Source organism: Mixophyes fleayi, chromosome 1 (assembly GCF_038048845.1).
Source record: "Mixophyes fleayi isolate aMixFle1 chromosome 1, aMixFle1.hap1, whole genome shotgun sequence".
Taxonomy (NCBI): Eukaryota; Metazoa; Chordata; class Amphibia; order Anura; family Limnodynastidae; genus Mixophyes; species Mixophyes fleayi.
In genome coordinates this window covers 62,625,418-62,648,900 of record NC_134402.1, presented here as the reverse complement: position 1 = coordinate 62,648,900, position 23,483 = coordinate 62,625,418, and the positions used below count along the sequence as shown (strand labels likewise).

Here is a 23,483-nt window from a genome sequence, read left to right as displayed (position 1 = left end):
TGTGTGAATGCTCCGTGCTACCACTTTTATGGGGTTCAGTTGCCTACAACTTGGTATGTTATGTGTACTTTAAATCCCCATCTTAATTAGGATTAATACAATGTATTTTAATGTTATTAATATTGTTTTTAGACTGTAAGCTCCACTGGGGCAGGAACTAATGTGAATGATTATAATATTCTCTACTATGTTGGTGTGATATAAATCAAGATTAAAAAAAAATAATATATATATAAAGATATAAAATAATGATGATAATAATGGCTGAGAAGTACTGCATATATAGTAAATGTTTGCTAATGACATTTATTCTGTTTATTTTCAGATAAATGGGAAATAAACCCTTGTGAGCTCACATTCATGAAGGAACTGGGAAGCGGCCTGTTTGGGGTGGTACGCCTTGGGAAATGGCGCGCACAGTACAAAGTAGCAATCAAAGCCATTCGAGAGGGCGCCATGTCTGAAGAGGACTTCATAGAGGAAGCTAAAGTTATGATGTATGTTTGTTGCTGTGGTCATAAAATATTAAGTTTGCCTGATGAAAATCATGGAGCAAGTATAAAATTGTTATATATAAACCTTGCTGTAGAGAAGTAGAGACTTTTCTTCTCTTCTTTTTGATATCTATGAGTAATCAATTCAGGATATGTGTTCAATTTTAATATGAGTCCTCTGTAGTGACTTAAGGGTAAATTTATCAAACCTTCTAATAAGGAAAAGTGGAGATTGCCCATAGCAACCAATCAGATTTACTGAATTGCAGGTTTGAAAAAGTGGAGATGTTGCCTATAGCAACCAGATTCTAGCTGTCATTATATAGAAAGTACTAAATAAATGATAACTAGAATCTGATTGGTTGCTATAGGCAACATCTCCACTTTTTCAAACCCGCAGTTTAGTAAATATACCCCCTAGAATCTGATAGGTTGCTATGGGCAACATCTTCACTTTTCCTTTTTAGAAGGCTTGATAAATTTACCCCTTAGGCTTATTATAATACCTTAGACACTGTGTGATGTAGCTATAAAGGCTTTCTCCAATCAAAAGTTAAAAATTAACTATGTACTGTTCATGGGCAGTGCTAATAAAATAATAATACACCCAACCTGACACTTTAAAACACTGGTGCTGTTCAGCTTCTCGGTTCTAATGTGTTCCTATAGCACACACAGTAAAGTGCCATATAAGGTACACAATAGCCCAGGCTGTGGTTCAAGTAGAAGCTTGCTGCACATTACCTAAGGGAAGTGGGACAGAGAGCACAGGCATCGGGAGGCCTTAAAGACATGGGTATTTGATCTAGCTTCAGGAGTATCCGGAGGTCAGTACTGCTATTTTGCTATGCACTATCCACGAGCACTACAGTGTTTTTATTTTTGTTATGTGGGGAAATCCTTTTGGCTATCAGTGTAAAATACATGTAGGAGACTGACCATACACAAAATCTCATCATTGTTATTTTGTTTCTAGGAAACTGACTCATCCCAAACTAGTCCAGCTGTATGGTGTTTGTACAGAGCAGAGGCCAATCTACATAGTGACAGAGTTCATGGAGCATGGCTGCCTTCTCAATTACCTCCGCCAAAAACATGGACAGTTTAATCCAGACATCCTGCTCAGCATGTGCTACGATGTGTGTGAAGGAATGAGCTACTTGGAACAGAGCAATTTCTTACATCGTGACCTGGTAATACATCTTCCCTGATACCACATTGGTTGTGACGAACTGTACTATTCATGTCACTGTCGACCTGATGTGGTCTGATAGTAGAGCCTTACATAACTTCTGTTATCCATTGTAAAATAATTGCTTGCATAAAACACTGCAAGAGGTACATGGACAGTGAACTTCCATGTGCAGCTGGCAGTAGGCCTTGGTATAAGATATATCCAACCCAATGGTAGGAAGGAATCTTTTCCCACGATCAAAGATTTAGCTGAAATATCTTTAGTTTTGATAACATTCACATATAAAAATAAAACTACCTGTATATAGTTTCCAGGTACACTTTTCTGTTATGTCACCCCATACTGTCTTAGTGACCCTTGAAGCACTTACACGCCCGTATTAAAGTTTACTGAATTTAATAATTCCAGCTTTTATTTCTGCATTCTAAACGCTTCTATATCTCTAGTAGAACAGCATTAATTGTGTATTTGGTGAGTGCAGAACATTTCAATCAGCACACAATTAATACTGTTCTAAATACTTTAGCGAAGACTTTGGCATGAGTTGGTCAGCTTAACCTATATTGCAATATGTGAAACTAACATTCCCTGTTCTTACTATAGAAACGTCATTAGAACAAGTCATTAGAACAGTTCATCAATTAATAAGTGGCACAATGATTCTTTAACCTGACTTTTAAATGAAACACTTTTTATCTGATCACTTTCCTCACAAACTTCTGAGGTTCCCCTAATGATTTACACTTCAATAGTAAGAAAAGGTTTCTTGTGGATAATCATCATTACTATTTATTTATATAGCGCCACTGATTCCGCAGCGCTGTACATAGAAATCACTCACATCAGTCCCTGCCCCATACTCACATACAAAGAGAGAGCAGGGTCAATTTTTGATAGCAGCCAATTAACCTACTAGTATGTTTTTGGAGTGTGGGAGGAAACCGGAGCACCCCGAGGTAACCAACGCAAACACAGGGAGAACATAACAAATATCACTTTTATTTTTGTATACAAGGGATCACTATTAGCATAAGCACGTTAGGAAATCATATAATTATTCTGCAGTAGGGGAGGGTACTTTTTATTTCTTTATTTTATGATCATTCTAACTTGTATAGATAACAAAACTTATTTTGTTTCACTTTAGAGAAAATATTGATTCTATATCACACAATAAGTGCTCTTTAAAACTTACTGTTTTGTATATAGTTCTGGTGCATTTGGGAGTGCAGCCCCTTCATGCACAAGCACATATTTAAAATAAAAGAATGATGCCACTCAGACTCCCCCTCCCAAATAAGGGAGGGGGATTCAAGTCCACTAATTATAGAAAGGAGCAGTAGTTCCCAGATTGCAAGGTAATAGGGAAGAATAGGTGTGTGGGGGACAAGGACGTGGTCTGTAGTGTGTTTACAAGCACAGTGCAAGCTGTATATTATTTAGTACTTCAGTCATTTTAAAAGTGTTCATTTAAAGGTATAATATAAATCAAAGTATAATCACAGTGATGTTCATCATAGCACATACATGTAACAAAAACATTTACAAGTTGTACAGGGTTGGGTTTAAGGATCACTGTAGAGTCAATGATGCCAATTTCTTTGACAGTTATATTTCTGAGAAAGGATGAGCTTTTCTCAGGACTTGCCCCATTCCCGGCCGGGAGTTTAGGTTTGGCCCTTTCTGGATCAGGCTATGCATTTAAAGTCACAAAACAGAATAAAATTAAGGCAGTTGAGAAATTTAAGTCCATCACTGGAGAGGAATACACAAACAAAGGGCGAATGTCCAGTGACACAACTATCTTCTTGAATGCCTCTGTGCTGAAAACACTGTGTAGGTCGTACTATCAGGAAGTTGCATGTGAGGATCTCTGAACACCAGAGAAATATCAGGAGGGAGTTGGAAGCCTGTAGCCTAGAACACTATTCAGAATGCTACTATCATGATCCAACCTCCCTAGAACAGACTTTGTATAGCTTTAGAGAGAGAGAGCAGGGATTTATAATAATTTATCAACATGTTTGATTTCAGCCTCCCCTTGTATTGTGTTTTCGTTATAGGCTGCCAGAAACTGTTTAGTAAATGACCTTGGAGTAGTGAAAGTATCTGATTTTGGGATGACAAGGTAAGAATTTAATAACATACTGTCTTAAAAATATTATATTTGTAGAACTAGAAAAGAAGGATATTTTGCAACAGTGCTTTTATGAAATCAGGTTCCAATAGTTTAATATGTTAAGTCAAAGACAAGACACAGTGTTTTATCCAATTGCTCAACCCCATAAAATATCTGCAAAATGTAATTATGTAGTTCTCTATAGCATTGAAATAACATTGTGGACTTTTCTCCAGATCAGAATCAGGTATAGGATCAGAACGGTAAAGGGCAACTTTCATTCTTCACTTTTCACAATTTTACGGTCTTTTGATACCATTGGGTACTCTAAATGGAACTATAAAGTGTAAAATAAAACAGGTGTAAGATGCCAAATTATTCTAACTACTGTGTTGGTTATGATGATCATATCTAAGGAGACAGAAATCTGTTTGGAGGGAGGATCACATTGCTGTACATGGGTACATAGTGATGTACGCGGGTTTTCAGGATCAGCAAGCTGCAGGAATTTATTACTGCTATTCTATAAAACCACTCCAGTGGAGAAAAGAACAATGAGGAATCTCCCCTGGTTTTTGTTGAGGGATATTGTTACATTAATTAATGTACACATACAGGCCCACTTATAAACATGCAAGCGTGCAGTGCAATGCTATTTGGCTTACTTTTGTACACTGTTCTTACAGTTAAGCATATGAACTGGTGGGCTAAGATGGTCATGTCTGCAGGGCGCAAAGGCTTGAACCCTCTTTTAGTGAGATGGGATTATTTAAAGGGATATAGAAGGCACATTTAGGGGGGAGTTCCCTGCTTTGCAGGAGGACGCACAGGTCTTTTTACCCTGTAAAAATACATGTCTTTTCAACCACCCTCGAGGTGGTGAAGATTAGGCATCATCCTATACTGTCAATTGGATACATTTTTGTAGGCGCACTTTGACCAAAGTAAAAGAAACTTGTCATCATGGCTCCGTCCCCCCTGCACATTGAGGTGATTTGTTGCACATCATATAGTCCCCGGCCACATCACTAGTGAAGTGGTCAGAAACCAGAGGGTGCTCTCCCAAGTTTCTCCATGTTAGTAGTAATGTTTTTACTCTTTTGACCATGAACATTTTCAGGTGGACCCTGAAAAACTAGCTGCCCATTGATTTTCAGAAGGCACTTCCAAACACAGGGAAGAGGGTGCGGACCTTGAAATAGTCTTAGTGGACACATAGGCACATTTGTGCAATGCCGGTGGCTGTGTAGGTTTTCAGAACTTATCTTTTTAACTTCAATCACTGGGTGCTTTCCATCATCTGAGGCCTGTGGCCATTTCCACGCTGGCCTTAACCTACAGCCGGCCCTGCATCGCATCACGTCTCATTTTCTTTTAAAAAGGTATTATTCCGCTTTAGTTGTACAAACTAGCTAAATGTGAAAATAAAAATTCCAGTGTAAAAACAAAGGTATTTAGCCACACACCATACAGGTATTTCTGATGGCTGCTCATAAAGTGAATTACATCCTTGCCAGTTACCAGGAACCTTGGTTGCCTTCCCCCGTCACTTTCATTATAACATATGCTTTGGGGCTGCCTTCCAAGAATTCTTCAGGAGAACATGGCATTTTACAAGAGGAAAGAAATATGACTTAACCCTAACCAGAGCCACCAACCACAGCTGTAACCATTGTCTTCAATTGCCAGTCCTGAAAGGGAAGTTATGAATGCAAATGAAAAGCTTTGTACTTCTGTATTTAATAGCATGCTAGCAACTATCCTCCTAACAACAGTGAAAATAGAAATAATCCTTGCCTCACCCTTTACCCTCCTACTTATCTGCATCTGCTTTACAGGGTATGACAAGGTCAAGTCCTGTTCAACCTTATGAGTCAAGGGCATCAAAATAGTGAGCAGCTTTCCCACCCATGCTAAAAATAGATGATTGAGCAAACACAAGATCCTACCACACCAGATCTGTATATACACGTGTAATAGTTTAGGTTAACTCCCTATCATCAAAAACCTATAGTACACATGCTGTATCATATGTGAGGTGCTACCACTTAAACACTGTAAACTCACAAGGAATGAGAAAATAAGTGTTGTATTGTGGTGCACAAACACCAAACAATATTATTTGTATTGCATATAGCTAGTAATAATACAACACAACCTTATTAACTATTAAAATAATTGACTTACATTTTAAATGATAAAATGGTATTTCAGGGAAATAATAAAATTTGTAAGTGTAGTGTATTAAAAACTGTACGTTGGAAGTAGTCTTATAATGATGTTTATTTTCATCATCATCTATTTATTTATATAGCGCCACTAATTCCATACAGCTGTATAGAGAGCTCATTCAAATTAGTCCCTGCCCCATTGGAGCTTACAATCTAAATCCCCTAACAGACCGAGAGAGACTAAGAGCAGCCAATGAACCTATCCGTATGTTAGGAAACCGGAGCACCCAGAGGAAACCCACGCAAACATGGGGGGAGAACACACAAACTCTTCACAGATAAGGCCATGGTCGGGAATCAAACTCATGACCCCAGTGCTGTGAGGCAGAAGTGCTAACCACTACGCCACCGTGCTGACCATTATTTTAATTATATATATTAGTATGTCGTCAAAATAAGGATCAGTGTAGGATAGTGATAGCGCTAATTAAATCCTTAGTAATTACCACTTTAGTAACAAGTAATTGTGTTTTTAAATCATAAGAGACCTGATTCATCAAGGCACATATTTGTCATTTTTGTACATATAACACGCAAAATTACTCTGTGCATGCCCTGAACCCGGGCCATATGCAACTAAACACAGCAGTCTTCACTATGTCTAAGTATGCAAAAGACACTTTTTACAGCCTACTATTTTGGGGAGTGAATGCCTCAGGAAAGAGGCGTTTTCCCTTAGTCAATGTACAGTAAGGTTGTGCCAAACTCGAGCACACGTAGCCACAGCTGATTCAAGCTTTGGGCATCTCGAAGTTGCTTGTTTTCTACCGTATCTCTTGCTCCAGCTACAGGGCTAGTCTACGTCCTGAGCACTAGTGATAACAGTCTTGTATGCATGCTATAACATGTGTTTGCAATCAGGAGCAACTGTAAAAATGTATGCTATGCCCAGTAAACAATAAGTTCATACTAATAAATGTATATCATGGGGAACCTTTTTCTTTTTTTGTTTTGCCATTAATGCTTATATTATTAACAGATAACTTTAATTCAATTGTTGTTTTGTTTTTTTCTATGTATTCTTTTGCTAATGTATATTCCACATAGGCATCGGACGTATCCTGCAGTAGCTTGTGTAGTAGAACACAGCAGACCTACACCCGAATTCATCAGTGAACGTATCTACACATCCATTACTTGTTGAATTTGGGAGTACGCAGAGCCAATTTACGTGTGTTTTTAATCAAACGCACGTTGCGCGATAATGATCACAGTTTACTCACATAATAGAGCCTCTACTATCCTCAAAAACAGAAGAACTACAGCCATGGCTCACCTCCACAAATAAACAAAATCACAACTATAGTAATAATCTCATCATCTAACGTGTATAGGAAGTCAGAGCACACGCCACTACATACACATAAAGGTGTTAATCACTAAGTTGTAGCTCAAACATTCTTCTAAAAAGTGTATACAAGTCCTTACATATCTCTTGAAAAGCACTTGCTAAATAAAAGACCTTATACTTTGCTCTTGTTTGACACAGGTTTGGAATAATGTTCATTAACATGTCTCAAAGATTCCCCTACAGTATAGTGTACAATGTACTTAATTAGGGTTTGTAGGTAGAGCTCCATTGTATTTTATCAAGCAATAAAGCTTCTAAACTAGGTTGGCAACATAAAAAATGACGCAAAGAAAAATAAAAAGTGTTACAACCGCTTGTCAGAGTGTGTGTAAAGGTCTACTCCCATTTTTTTCCTTGTTATTAGGATTTAAGAACACACATTAAAACTAACCCTGTGTGTACAGTAAGGCCTTAAAATACATTTTTATGCATACAGTCACATATCGAACTATAATTGATATGTTAGTTTTGTATAAATAAAAATACTTTAGTTGGATCTCTGGTCTAGAAAACAATTTATTTAGATAATTTGGAAGAACTAACAGACTCAGCAAATGCTGGCCTTGTGTGAACTTACTGGCAGGATTAGCACATATTAATATTGCACTCATTACCTAACTATTTACCTTCTGCTGTCTCCCAGTATTAGACACATTGCATGCTTTGTGGGGTATGCCATGATTTATAAATACATTTTTGGCCTTTTCCACTTATTTTAACTTTTTATGTAGGTCTGCAGTGAACTTTTTGTCGCTCTAAGGATGGAAAAAATTTAAATATACAAATATACTTATGAATTTATCCTAAACTAACTATATTTGTGTTTAATAGTTTTCAGCAAGATGCATATTTTCTAACATGTTTTTTCACCACTATTTGCCTAATCATAAATTCATCTACATAGAATTCAAGTTTAACAGTCTCCTTACTGAATTATTTTTATTTTTTTACATATCCCAATTATTACACATCATGTCCCTCCCAATTTAAATAAGACACATTGGTCAACAATACACATGTACACGCACCTCTAACCACATTAACATCTCTAATTAATATCTTACCAATATAAGACTATCCACCATCTGCCATTTCTATTTCGCTTGAATATTGCTAGCAGAGTAACATCACTTCCCCTAGAGAGGGACCACCCATGCCGAGCTGAGTGCTAACTGAATCCCGCATAAGGGTTAACGTCACAGAGTTCCAGACACGAGAGAAGCTATGTTTAAGATCTCAAAAAAATCAAGTGGCCCGGTCAGTCGCTCCTCCCCACCAACAAAAAAGGGCAGAGCTATTAGGCTCTGGGGCCCATCGGGGAATACCCCAGACCCCGGCAGGCCAGTCTGTCACTGCTCATGCATTTTTAATGATATTGTGCACTGTACCCCCAAGTGCATAGATCGACTGTCTCTTGCATAGCCAATCCAGGCAATTCTCCCACATCCTGCCTGTCGGGAGCCTACACGATAGTTTTGTCGCGGGGCAGGGCCAAAAAAAACACTATTCGCCATGCCCCACCCTCCCACCACACACCCCCATCTGGGATCTACTGGAGGGTAACAATAGAAAGATGGCAAATATGATTTTGTGATATTTATCAAGAGAGAAAAGGAGTTGTGATGGCAGATAAAGACATAATTGATCTAGCCTACTCAAAATGACACTCCTGTTACATCAATTCTAAAAATAAATAATGTTTTCAGAGACAGAAGTTTTAATTGTAAGAGATAGTTATATGTAGCTGCATAGAATAAAATGTTCTATCTCAGAAATTCTTGGGTACCGATTCAATACTCTGCGCTGTGCCAGGAAGGCCGTGGGTGCCTCCGGAGCAGTCGGGAAGGCACTGCAGGGCAATGCAACATTGGGGATTTTTCTTCGCACCTCAAAGAGGTGGAAAGAAAAATCCACATTGTTAGGGTGGAAATGAGTGCAGCCAAACGTTACAGTGATTTATGGAGGCTCATTTCTGAGAATTGAATCAGCCCATTATAATGAAAGAAACATTCTACAGCATTTTTATAGCCAGAGTTACAAATTATGTGCCCATGTCTAACACAATATACTTTATACATAGCTTTGAGACACTGATAAATAATTTAGGATGACTGAGCTGTTTGCAAAAAATGTGATAATCGGATTGCCAGCAACAGCTCCCCCTACTTAGGGCCTGACGTAGACATAGAAACCAGCTTTGTTTTACTGTGCATGCCCAAGCAGTCAGTGGCTCTCAGGGCTTGCTGGGACATGTAGTTTCACAAACTTATTTATTGTAACCATTATTCAGCACAGGGCTAGTCTGCCCTGAAGGGAAGGGGTGCACTTCTTGTCTGGTACATTCTGCCCACTGCTGATCGGACTGGTATCCCATTATGACAGGTGTACCCCACTGTGCGGGGGTCCATTATACAGTGTGACCAGCCCAGCATGGCATGGCCTGGCACCTGTCGCCACCTCTGCAGGGTGACCGCTCATTGTCCGTCATTACCAGTAACCAGTCCAGCTAACAGCACTGGCGCCCGCTGATTATTTCAGGCTTTTTATTTATTTACTTACTCATCTTTTTTTTTTATGGAAGCCATCATCATGTTGATGATATCTGCCATATCTCTACTCCAGTCGCATCAGTACGCAGTCAGTCAATCAGAAACAGCTAGACCGTGCTACTGATAGTCATCATCATCATGTATCATAGAAGATACGCCTTGTCATGGGTGTATAAGTGTCTATGTCCAGGTCACCCGTACTGTACTCTGCCTACGTCTCTCCAGGAGTCAAAACTTAGGCCAAAATCTAGATATCTAGATATGGATATTTACATACTTTTTGTGGTGCACATGTGCAATATGAAATGCACGTGTACGTCCAACTCTACATGAAGCCCTTGGAGCGTCTCTTCATGTTGCCGCATATTTACACAGTATTTTGATACGTGGAACTCAAAATACACAAGATAAGCTGCAGTTTTGGAGCTGTAATTTTACTCTTGCTGTAATTGAGGTCCTACGTGTTTAAGGATTACAGTAAAATAAGCTTTCATCTTACCAATATGCGTGATAGATCATTTTATTAGTATAATATTGATTTTGACACATTACAGAAATATGTATCAAACCTGGATACATTTTCCTCTGTGTTAAATTACAATTTTTGGTCTGTTCTATGTAAGTAGATCATTGTTATGTGTAAAGCAGATGCTTGTGATTTTTTTTACACTTTACATTGTTGTTTTCTTGCTATAACTAGGTACGTCCTTGATGACCAGTATACAAGTTCCTGTGGAGCCAAGTTTCCAGTAAAGTGGTCACCGCCAGAGGTGTTCAACTACAGCAAGTTCAGCAGCAAATCTGATGTCTGGTCTTTTGGTGAGAGATATGTAGAAATGTGTTGTAAATAATACATGTTAAGAAACAGAGAAATTAATCGATTGGTGGTAAGCAGTTATAGCATTGTAATGACTCAGGTGACCAAGATACCATTGTAATAAATAATGAATTATCCTTTCCTCTCTATATCACAACTTCTACAAAGTGGAGCTCTTTTCTCTGACATATTGTCACACCATGTACAATTATCAATGCCTTAGCTATGTCAGAGACAGCAACCAGATGTGATTGAAATTAGGGATTAGGTTGCAGTGTGTGAAACCCCAATGATAAAATAGGCATGGTCAAAACAATGTGGTTGTGATGTCTAATTTGGCATGGTTTTATACTGCCAATGAAATCTATGGAAGATTGTGTATTCAAAGAGCTATAATCAAGTTTAACACAGCTCTATCTGACCCATATTCAATGCAGAACCTATTTAATGACCAATTTACCCCTACCTCCATCTGAATATTGATATTCCTGAGTACTCTCCAGCATTCAAATTTTGCTTGTTCTTCCAGCTGTGTTGTCCTGACTTCTGGAAAGTTGGGGTCCTGTTTTGAAAATGCAAAAGTTGTATTATAATGCAAAGTGTTAACAAACCCTGAATGAATTTGCCCTTAAGTTAAAACAAAACACTCTATTATGTCCATTTAAAATTACCCCATTTTACTGACATATATAAGCAATATCTGAACATTTGTGGTGAATCAAATGCAAACCTTTACCAGCCCCATCTCACTAGTATTTAATATTCTAGTGATCGCTGAGACCACAGAGAGCGTTCATAGATCACCACACAATAAAGAGATCATGCCCTCCCAAAGCTGCTCTGTTTTTTAAATACAGGTACCCCCTCAGCCATTTTCAGTACCCTCCCGCTGCCATTTTCATTACCTCACCCCGTCCTGTAGCCATTTTCATTACCTCCCACCCTGCAGCCATTTTCTTTACCCTCCTGCAGCCATTTTCCTGAACCGCAGCCATTAAACCTCCTGCAGCAATCTTCCTTACCTGCCACCCTGCATCCATCCCCCCGCAGCTATTTTTCTCACCTCTTCCCCTGCAGCTGTTTTCCTCATCTTCTCCCTTGCCATACACCCCTCTCCCCCAAACCCATTCACTCACTTACCTCATCACAGCAGTATTCTGTCCTCTTCTATGACAGGCAGCCTGCAGGAAGTCCGGGGGCAGAGAGTGCATAGTGAAGTCTCGTGAGATGTGGAAATCTCGCGACACTTGACTAGGAGCTGCGTGGCTGCAGTGACAGGCAGCTAACAGCCTGGGATTTACTGTTGGGCTGCCTGTCTGCATAGTGACAGTCCGGTCAGCCCCCATTGGACCAGGGGCGGCCTGAGAACCTGACAGAGAGTAATCGTCTTCAGCAATGAAGATACATTGTACTGTATAAGAATCCAAAGCTTGTCCAGTTGTTACTATACACTGAAAGGAAATTACCCTCTTGGCTACTGTGTACTGAGCAGGGTCGTCAACAGGAACTTCGGGCCCCAGTACAGCAACTTCTTGGGGCCCCTTCCATTGCAGCTGAAGGGATGGCTACTCCCACTATACAGACAGACCTGGGCCTTGGTACTTTGTACCTGCTTCCTCCTCTTTTGGTGCCCCTTGTACTGAGTAGTATAGACAGTAGCCGAGCAGTGACCAAATAACATGGGAGAGCAGAGAAAGTTGTGAGAGAATGCATTGTTTGTGCCTGAGATAAGTGCCATAATAGAGATCTAGCTCTTTTCCGGTCCATTCTAGCCCTGGATATCACAAGCATTATCGTGTTATAAGTCTTACAGTGAAAACCAGATGGCAGGGTGGTCCCTCTGGTGTACTTTATATACCTGAAATTGTAAGAGCTGGATGGGCAGCTACTGAGTTTCTGATCACTTTCTATGTTGGTTCATGGTATTGTGGTATGACTGTGACTTGCTGAATCCTCATTACTGGTGAGACCAGTTTTTCTTCATTTCTCCATTGTACCCAAGTGACGTTAACTGACAGCCTGCTTACTCAGCATTCCCCGTCGCCATAGCAACATAAACCTTCTCAATGAGTATATGACTGTCGCTTTTATTTTGTCACACTCCCTTCTCTCACACTTGCTTTATACCATGCGTTATGCGTGCTTACACAGTGCAGTTGTTACATACAGAGGGCCTGTGCCATTAAGGAAAGTAAGGCAAAATAAGGAGTAAATGTACTCCGGGACAAACCATGTTACAATTCAAGGGGTGCAAATTAGTTTATTATTTTGCACATAAGTTAAATACTGACTGTTTTTTTCATATCACAATATGAAAAAAATACTTGATAGCTTATTTTTACCCTGAAATGTAAAGGTGATCTAGGACATGCCCTATCCCAACTATAAATCTGTCCCCACGTTTTACATTTACCTCCCCCTCCAATGCAATATGGTTTTTCCCAGGTGTAACGTAACTCCTTTTTATGCTTTGCTCTGCTTATTACTCAGGGCCATACACTCTGTATTTATATACTGGTCAGATCACTTTGGATTAGCAGAGGCTAGTGTTAGGGTAATTTTACTTCTCCTTTATCAAGTCCCTTCAGATATCAGTGAGATAAGATGCTGGTTAACCAGGAGATCAGTAATCAAGACACAGACATGCCAATGTCAAGATAGAACTGAGCTGTGCTCATTTATTAGTGGGCTACATTTATACATAAAAAAGCGTTTGATCTGGTTATAGGATAGAAACACATGATTGATATTTTCCTGACTAAATATAAATCTTCTGACAAAGCTAGTTAGTTCTCTTCATGTCACTTTTATGGGTTCTTCTTATCAATTTTCACTGGAGCCAGTACTCCCAATGTCATTCATCCATTATCCCCTGTCCTAGGGGTCTTTGAGATAGTTCAAGGCTGGAGCTGGTGATTATGCTGAATGTATTTTTAAGGCAATACCAACATTTTTAACTCCTTCACATATCATGATTACCATTATCGCTGAGGACCCTAGAGGTCCTTTCACACTAGTGTTGTAGCATATTCTGTTAAATTCCACACAGCACAAATCCTTGCAGTAAAATAATTCTGGATTCTGTATGTATACTTGTATTACTTGGGAGGAAGCAGTTCTGTGGCTGTTACTGCTTTGAAGTCTTAGCCATCCTTATTCTAGTTTGTCTGCTTTTCTTTTCAGGGGTATTAATGTGGGAGGTATTCACCGAAGGTAAGATGCCCTTCGAGAGCTATTCAAATGTTGAAGTGGTGGATATAGTGACGAGAGGAAACAGACTCTATCGACCAAGGCTGGCTTCAAAACAGATACACACTATAATGATGGCATGCTGGCATGAGGTAAGATTACAGGTTATTTGCATCCAGTACCCTCCAATTCTCACCAGTGGAAATTGATGTATGTTAGTTGGGATTACTTTTCTATTTCATACAGTGAATACTAATCCCAGGTCCACAAGTTGGTGGATTATCTGTTTTGTATCATCTGAGTTTTGTGGAATTTTCACAATCTTTGGTACATTTTGTGTTCTCTTCCTAGTTGCCAGGATCAGGTTGTCACATTGTTTTGTGTTCCTGGTAGCCTCCTGTCCCAACAATAAAATATCTATCAGTAATATGATGTAATCTCAGTATGGGAGAGGATTTCTCATACACAAAGCGCCGCAAGATGAACTCCAGTATTGCCCAATATAATCAGATCTTGCAGACGCTCTGAATCTTAAGACATACAATAAGGCAAGAGAAATCAGATTCATTGCTAAGCTCCACAGGGAGAGGCAGTGGAAATGTCTCTGGTGCCTAATCCCATTTGCTGTAACCATTGTTCCAGAGACATATTTTAAGTTGTATGTTGCTTTTGTAAGCTGTATATTTAAAGAAATAGTAGAATTGTTTAAACTTGGAAATTAAGCTTAATTCAATAACATGGATTTGGAGTTGGATTTGCTGGAATGTTTGATTACCACTGAATGATACAATATATATATTGTCATGGCAGTACTGAAAAAGTAGTAAGTGGCAGGTATAAGTCCTGAATTTTTGTCATCTGTGTTTTAAAAACCCTAGGGAGATTGTCTCTTTGTGGGAGAAAGCTTCCATAAGAGCGTGTTCGGCTGTAGGAATAGCCGGTATAAGGATCCCCAGGATATGAATGGAGAGAGAAGGTCGGGCTCCATTTAGAAGGCCCATTTCAGGTTTTCCAACCAGCTAGCAAGGTGCTAGTAATTAGGACTTGCATCTGATGAGGGGCTGTCATAAGGCTGCTAGGCAGTTCATTTACTCCAAAACCTGGGGAGGAGGTCAGATAGCTTCTGAGAGAATTGCGTTTTGTGATCTCTGTAAGTTCTATTGTTTTTGTATGTGTGCGGGACACTAGGTCCCTCACTTTAGAGAGGAAGTTCCCATGTATTAGAAGCCAGACAGGTAAGGATTTTGTTTATGTTCTGTGTATTATCATGCTAGCGAATAAAACTAACTGAGGCTAATTAAAATTAAAGCACTGGACTAGTGTGAAATATTTGGCTGATTGTATGTAAAGTGCAACTGTCTGCTCCAGGAGACGGTAAACCTAATCTCATCTTATGACAATATCTTTATACATCTTTTTGATGTTATATATAACATTTTATTTTTGCATCTCAAATTATTTGCTTTGATATTTTTTAGAAACCAGAAGGACGCCCCAAATTTTATGACCTGTTGCTGGCAATCGGACAAATACTGGAAGGAGAGTTCTGAAGAGTTAAATTTGAACATTAAAAAATTGGACAATTTTTATATTATCAGGATGTTAATGCCGAGCATCTAAATTTGGACATATTTTGCATTTCTTTGGTTCTTACATGATTTCTTTTGTTAGGTAATGTCAGACTTTTTGGCACACTACGGGTATTACTGAATATAGGTTAGCCCAACTCACAAATGTTTGATGAGCCTGCTATTTCGGAATTGTTCCTTGTCATTTTTCTGGAGGAAAGTTCACATTGCCAACACGTGTAACAAGCTGTAAATAGCATATGTATATAAATATATTTATATTAAAGTTTGCATTTTGTTTTTTTATTTTTTTACACTAAAAAAGGATGCATCGTTCCATCATAAAATACACTTTGAAATTCCTTTGGTTTAATTGCATCTTCTTATCTTTTTGCCATGGCAATATCCCTTCCTCTGGTTGATAGTGGTTGGATACAAACCTTATCTCACTGCTCTTAATATAGATGGTATATATCTAGATTACTAAAGTACATTCAAGTGGTGGAGTTCCCCTCAGGTGTTGAAATCTTCTTTTAAGTAGTTTAAAATATAAGCAAAGTTTAAAACTTTGGTTGGTGGCTATACTGCAAGACATTACTGGTTCCTCTCGATTCTTTCCAGATTGTTTCATTTAGAATAATAAATTAAACACTTTGTATAGTTTGTCTTCAGTAATCAGACTACTGTTTTTTGCTTTTGTTTCAACAATGTTGCACCTCCTTGCCAAACAGTTATATCCTTATAGCAAGGTCTTTCAGACCATTTTTTTCAAGTGGCGATGGGTATGGTACAGCCACATGTACTTTTCTGGTTCTATACTTAGCACAACGTAAGACAATGTACTCCAAGAGCCCTTAGAGCTCCAGAAGGGCTGATAAGTTTAAATTATTTATTTTTTTAACCATAATCAACATAACATTTTTTTAGCGGATTTAGGGCCCCCAACAAGGCAATTACTGCTAATCCAGAGTAAAATAAACAAACTTTAAGGCTTCCTTGTACACAGAAAGAGATGGCACCTGTGATGCAGACATTTCTGACAAGGTGTTGAACCCTACAAGACAGTGTTTCTTAACGCCAGTCTTCATGCACCCCAAATGCAGCTGTTTCCACAGGGAAACACATGGATTTGGGGGCCAATATGGCTGTGTTAAAAACAAGTTTAACAGCCATTATGTCCACCATCTTTTCAGATGTAGTTTGTACAAGAGGGCACTTCAAACAATGTAATAAAAAGATTCAAATGTGCTTTATTTACATATGAAATGAGGACAGTCACAAAGTCACCTAGCTGACAAAAATGAGCAGTGTTTTAGAAGCAAAACAGTTAGGCTTAAATAAATAAGCAGATGGCCCTAAAGTGGTAGCAGGACGGACTGTAGAGAGGGTTTTACTATTTCACCATACTCCTGCCTCACCTCATTACCATCCGGGTCTACAAACCCACAAAACATTGAAAGAGCACCATTACAGGGGCAGTTGTAAAATCTGGACTGAAAGTGTCTTCTGCAAATAAACCTAGCAGACATTACAGTGATACCAAAACTGGCCTAAATATTACAGACATATTTCTCTAATTAATATAGACATAAAACTAATAGACCCAATCCTGTCTCCATATTAAAATCCATAATATTCTTCTTCTTCTTATTATAATTATTTATTATTAATAACTTTTATTTACATAGCAACAATATGTAATGGTTATAGAGAATGTTCAATCATTTACATCCGCTCAGACGGAGCATGCAGTCTAAATTCTCTATCACATAAACACCCACTAACAGTAACCTACCAGTATCTTTTTGGAATGACGGAGGAAACCCACTCAAACCCAGGGAGAACATACAAGCTCCACAGTGCATTATTAAAGACCAAAGTATCCATGTGTGTCTGCTAGCATTATATATGCCAGAACTGGCAGTGTCTCTTCTTAGTTTTGAAGAAAATTCTTATACACTTTAAAGAACACTGTAATTGTCCAATCCACCCTTAAAAAGTCAAGGATGAGCATCCCCGCCATTTGTGATTGAGTGCGATGCCTTCCAGGGGCGCCCCTGTTCCTGTCCTGTATGACTTAGGAATTCAGCCTCTTGCTATAACAATCGGGAAAAAAAATGTATTTTGGATCTTAGAATTGGAACAGAGGGTATAAAGGGCTCTGTTTGCAAATTACCTGCTTCTCCCCTTTACAAAGCCTCAGAATACTTCCTGAATTTTATTTTTTAGATTGTAACTTGTCTGGACTAAATACGCATTAAGCCAAGTACTTGCATATAATATCCTTAAATGTACATAGAACTTAATTAACCTGAATTTATATTTCATATACCAGGAGAACTGTCTTCATTATTAAATAATGGCTAACATAGAAGGATAGTCCTAACCAATAGGAATGCCTAGATTGAAGAGGGTAGATTATTAGTTGATGAGAAATCCTATGAGATGATTAGTCAGGACCCTAAGCAAGGTTTTCTTAATTAGCCGAAACTCTTTTTTTCATGAACATTTGCATAAAGGTATTTTAAACAAAGAGGAGTATGATCGAGATTCCCATTTTTCACTCTCCACTGAAGATGCGAAAATCACAGAATAAACCTCCTGGAAGGATTATCATTTCAGATATTCTCGCACTTTGTCTGACTCAAAGTCCATAGACGTTTTTCTCAAGAAATAAGTTGTCATACTGAAATCCTATCTCAAGGACACCACAACCATATTTTAATGTTTAGAGAATTTTAGTTGGAATGATGATTTGTTTTGGGTCACAATAAATGGACAATCTTTATATATTACCACTGAACATAAGAAGGGAATAATTACCTATCAAATAATTAACTAAACAGAAGATTCCGAACTAAGGTTCACAAAAACTTGTTATTATACACAATGCTGCATAATATGGTGGTGCTATATAAATAAATTATAATAATAAATATAGATTTTACATTGACACATAATTATTTTACATTTCTGGATATAATTTATATCCAACAGTGAGGAACCGCAATGGGAACAGTTTTCTCACCTATTTATGAAAACCTTATGGTCATTAGAGAACAGACAGATATATGCAATGACAATTTATCCAACGATAAGCTATAAACAGTTCTGACCTAAATATTATCTAAATATTTTAATCTTCAGTTTACATATAATATTAGTGGAGAATGCATCTAAATTCTAGTATTGGAAAAGGCCAAGTGCACCAATGGTAATATCACAACAGATAATTTTATTAAAAATGTAGATGCTAATAGTTATCCACATTTTGAAAGTTGTCATAAAAAGAAATATTCATTTTTACGCTTCATGCATATTAGGAGTAACTGCAGCAACCCTGATATATTGGAAGAGCACTTACTGATACATACTAATAAATTCAGAGATAGAGAATACCTTGATCAGGTTATTCAAACAGATATAAACAAAACAAGAATGATAGAGAGATTGGGTATAGTTACTAAACTGCAGGTTTGAAAAAGTGAGATATTGCCTATAGCAACCAATCAGATTCTAGTTATAATTTATTTAGTACATTCTACAAAATGACAGCTAGAATCTGATTGGTTGCTAAAGGCAACATCTCCACTTTTTCAAACCCTCTGTTTAGTAAATATACCCCTAAGTCTTTTCAGTTATAAACAGTATAATGCTAACAACAATGATCAAGAAATGTTTATTATTAAAATTGTAATTTAATACAGAAGAGAATATTAACAGTCAGTATTAAATCTTGCTAATTGATCCAATATTCGCTCTTTTGTGCTCTGATACAACACTGTCTGTAATAAAACTAGGACAGTGAAGGATATTCTAGTCTCCAGCCTCCTTCGCCGTGTACAGAAAAATTGGAAGGTGGTCTAGACCTCAAGACCCCTGGGTTTTATAAATGAACTCAGTGTAAATACAGCAGCAGAAACGACAGATGGTTCACTGCTTCTTCCTCTCAAACTATTTCTAATATTTATTTTATTAATTGTGCAACCACACCAGTAATATATCTTTTAAAATGCACTTGTGGCCTTAAATATGTGGGTAGACACTTGTTAAAAATGAGGATCCAGGAGCATATATTGAGCATTAAAATATAGTAGTTTACCGTTCAGTCTCATAACACTATTTCCTTATTCATGATGTTAACCCCAGCCATCTCTCATTCAGGGCAATATGTCAAACTAGGAGACTGAGGGGTATATTTACTAAACTGCGGGTTTGAAAAAGTGGAGATGTTGCCTATAGCAACCAGTCAGATTCTAGTTATCATTTATTTAGTACATTCTATAAAATAACAGCTAGAATCTGATTGTTTGCTATAGGCAACATCTCCACTTTTTTAAACCCGCAGTTTAGTAAATAGACCCCCTGAGAGTGATTTACAAATTAAATTAGCATAACAAGAGATGTTTTGAATATTTAAACTACAAATCCACAAGGTGAATGAATATGATAATGGTAATGAAAATGATTAGATTGTTCCCTTTATTGATATTACTTTTATTGATTGTTGTTCACTATATCCCCCAGGGTAGACAATTTTATATGTTTATATTTTTATGGTTTTGTTATGTTTTTTAAATATTTTTATGTATACTGTTTATCTATTACCTAGACTTAAAACATTTGCTATATACAATGCTTTTTCTATGCATTTGAATTCAATTAAAATTTTAGCTTATATAGGCAAAACACCTCTTACACGCCCTAGTCCCAAATACTTATTTTATTATTAGCAATAACTTTTTTATTTTACTCATTTCCTATGCCTACTAATCGTTATTATCATTTAATTTTACAGTTTTTATTCTCTTGAAACTCAGGGTTGTTTCTTTTCTTCAGAGTCATTATTTCCCATGGAACCTTTGAATAACTGTAATACTCTATGCACTATACTAACATGCACACGCTCCATCTGCCATTTTAGGGACATTTTGGGCCTGAGTCATTACGGGACGCAAAATGAGCGCAGCGTACGTACGTGCACTAATGTACGTACTTTGTGGCTGCGAACGACCGAAGTCATTAAGCTGCGTATTCTCACATACGCAGCTTCATGACTTGCGGCGCAAGTCTTCCTAATCTACCCGTTCACGTCCGTGCAAGCCGGCACATACTTGCATTACGTGCATAAGCGAACGCTACGCTGTTTAGTGCATAGTAACATCATTGGTGTTTCTCTCAATTGTTGAATCATGGTGCTGGTTGCAAATAACCGTAAAAATATATATTCTCCTTGTTATGCTACTTTGTTTACCCTGTCAAGATGTTTTACTTTTGATGATTAAAATTTTGTAATATTGAAATATTTACAGTGTTTTATCGTATATCATATATCAGTATATCATGTATATTTGATGTGTTTTTATAATGTCATATGTATTATATTATTATTATATTATATAAGCCTTTGGTGTCAGCTGGAAGGAAAGGAATATTAACAGAAATGAAGTAGTTATTCAAAGAACCTATGTTTTCAATCCAGAGATTTTCAACAAAGACTTGCACAGACTTCTTCGACTTGTCCATTGCATCCAGGAGACTCAAAAGGATCAGGATACGCCTAAATACTTTCTCATCCAATTGTTATATGATAGATGTAAATTATAGTATAACCTTCTTTTGTTGAAACACAAAGTACATCTCTGGTCTGTTTAAGATCAGAGTTTTCAGCATAGAAAAAGAGTGGAAGCTTATTATTTTGTAAAGAAACAATGATCCAATTTTATTCGTTAAGTGTCTTTTGCTAAAGGAATTTTTTTATGACTTTATTAACCTATATAACACCAATGAGGTTATGCCGCTAGCCCTGTTTTCCCTGTGTATCAGGTTGTGTCTTGGTTCTGTTTTCAGTATATGTTTTAGAAAGAGGTTATGTCGTACCAAACTGTTATTTCTTTGGGCCTTATCACATTATATCCCGGATGTGAGGTGTGACCCTATTGGTTGGCCTCTTCTCTATTGGCTTTTAAACAACAGCTTTACTTAAGTGTATAATGCTAATACGTAAATTAGTTCAATGAAATCACACATATACCAGTTTTTCTTGTAACAAAAATATTTTAATTTATATACTAAAACTATTAACAAATGTTAAGTAAGAAACAGGAAAAAAAAAAATCAATAAAAGGTATTTAACATTTTTTTGAGATATTTTATTTTTTTTTTTACATTTTTTTGCTTTTTCTTCATGCTTTTTATATTTTTTTTCTTGTTTTTTTAATTCATCCAGAAGCCTCTGGCTGTGCCTTGGAGGACCCATCAACTCCTCATCAGCTGCAAAAAATGAAAGACAACAATTTAGTAAATGCACTCTTAATACATTTCAATGTGGTGAAATGCTAGCTGTCGGTTCTTGTACCTTTGCATTTTGTAAGCTCGGTATATTGCATAAATGAATGTTAACCAAACACTGGCCCCATTCATTAAATTTTGATAAATGTAGAAGTACATAAAATATACTGAAAACAGAACCAAGACACAACATGATACAAAGACAGGTGACAGGGTAAACCAAATCAGATTATCTCTGACAGATAGTGATGGTAGAAATCAGCAAGAAGAAGGCCTAAGCTTAAGAAAACAGGGAAAACAGGCCTATCGAAAAAGGACAAGAGGGTGAAGGTACTGTAGAAGGAGCACACAACAAAAGAGGGCCATGCGCATGAGAGCTTACAACCTAAAGGGAAGGGGGAAACACAAGTAATAAAAAGTATTATATTACTATTATATTGTTTTGTTGTATACATTAACTTTCTGCAAAATTTTGCCAAGGAGAATCTCACCCTCTAGGGTGCATTTTTAAAGCCTGCCAGCTGAGTTGGCCTGCACACAAGACAAGAATTGCTGGGAGGACATTTTTCCCATTGTAGGAACTTAGGATGCCTTGTACTGTGAATGGCCAGTGAAAACTGTTTGTCATGTTCTACCCAAAAAATCCAAACATCATATATTGAAAAAAAAAAAAAACACAACTAAAGTATACGAAAATTACCATGTAATGTACTTACTTTCCTCAACCAGCACTTGTGGTTGCTGAGAGGTGGATTCTGGTTGGCTCTGGAATATCAGAGGTGATGCTGCCAGGTCAACGGACTGCGGCGAATCCTCCACCACCGCTGACTGCACCTGTTGCTGTTGGCTACCACCTGGCGCCTCCGGTGTGACCACCTGTTGATGTTGGTGGTGGTGTTCGGAGCTGCGTTGGCGTCCTGTTGGAGACCATTATGTGTTATCTTATGTGTATTTTTGTAATGTATTCACCATACACAGCGAATACATACATACATACATGCAGCGAATGGTAGCTTGGAATGCTAAAATGGTACTCATGTCAATAACATTAAATTTGTAAATAAATGTACACTTAAATTTTTAACATATATATATAATAGGACATAATCAGAATAATCGCAAATAAGACTAACATTCATACGTTTAGTATGAGAATGGTCAGAAAATAGGCCTTTTCTGTCCATATTTCCTGTGAGAAGAAAAAATTTCATTGCCATATTATTTAGTGTTTGAGCACGACTTACTAGCAATAATTTCAGCCCTCAAATGTGCAAGGAGGTCGGGCTGCCGTCTCCGCAGATGACTCCATCGGCGTTGCAACTGCACGATGGAGCGGCGGGTACCAACCTGCATACGCAGACGCCTGCGCACGGCTCTGTATGCCTGCAGTTTGTCATCATTTCCCACATACCTCCTTGCGGGCTCAAAACAACGGTCCATCGTTGCTGTCAGCACCCGCAGTCTGCCATCTCTGCCCCATCTGCCATATCTGCCCCATCTGCCATATCTGCCCCATCTGCCATCTCTGCCCCATCTGCCATATCTGCCCCATCTGCCATCTCTGCCCCATCTGCCATATCTGCCCCATCTGCCATCTCTGCCCCATCTGCCATATCTGCCCCATCTGCCATCTCTGCCCCATCTGCCATCTCTGCCACATCTGCCACCCGTGCACCCCG

At 38.0% G+C, this 23,483-nt stretch overlaps 1 protein-coding gene across 2 annotated transcripts in view; it reads left to right on the top strand.

Annotated features, from left to right (window-relative positions):
- Positions 1-16,173, top strand: part of TEC (tec protein tyrosine kinase) — an 83,277-nt gene extending 67,104 nt beyond the window's left edge. For both annotated transcript variants that reach the window (XM_075195346.1, XM_075195352.1), the window contains 6 exons: positions 326-497; positions 1,471-1,687; positions 3,753-3,817; positions 10,640-10,758; positions 13,940-14,097; positions 15,424-16,173. In XM_075195346.1, the coding sequence (XP_075051447.1) occupies positions 326-497; positions 1,471-1,687; positions 3,753-3,817; positions 10,640-10,758; positions 13,940-14,097; positions 15,424-15,495 (803 nt within the window). In that variant the 3' untranslated portion in view covers positions 15,496-16,173. The remainder of the gene's footprint in view (positions 1-325; positions 498-1,470; positions 1,688-3,752; positions 3,818-10,639; positions 10,759-13,939; positions 14,098-15,423) is intronic.
- Positions 16,174-23,483: the final 7,310 nt, after the last annotated feature.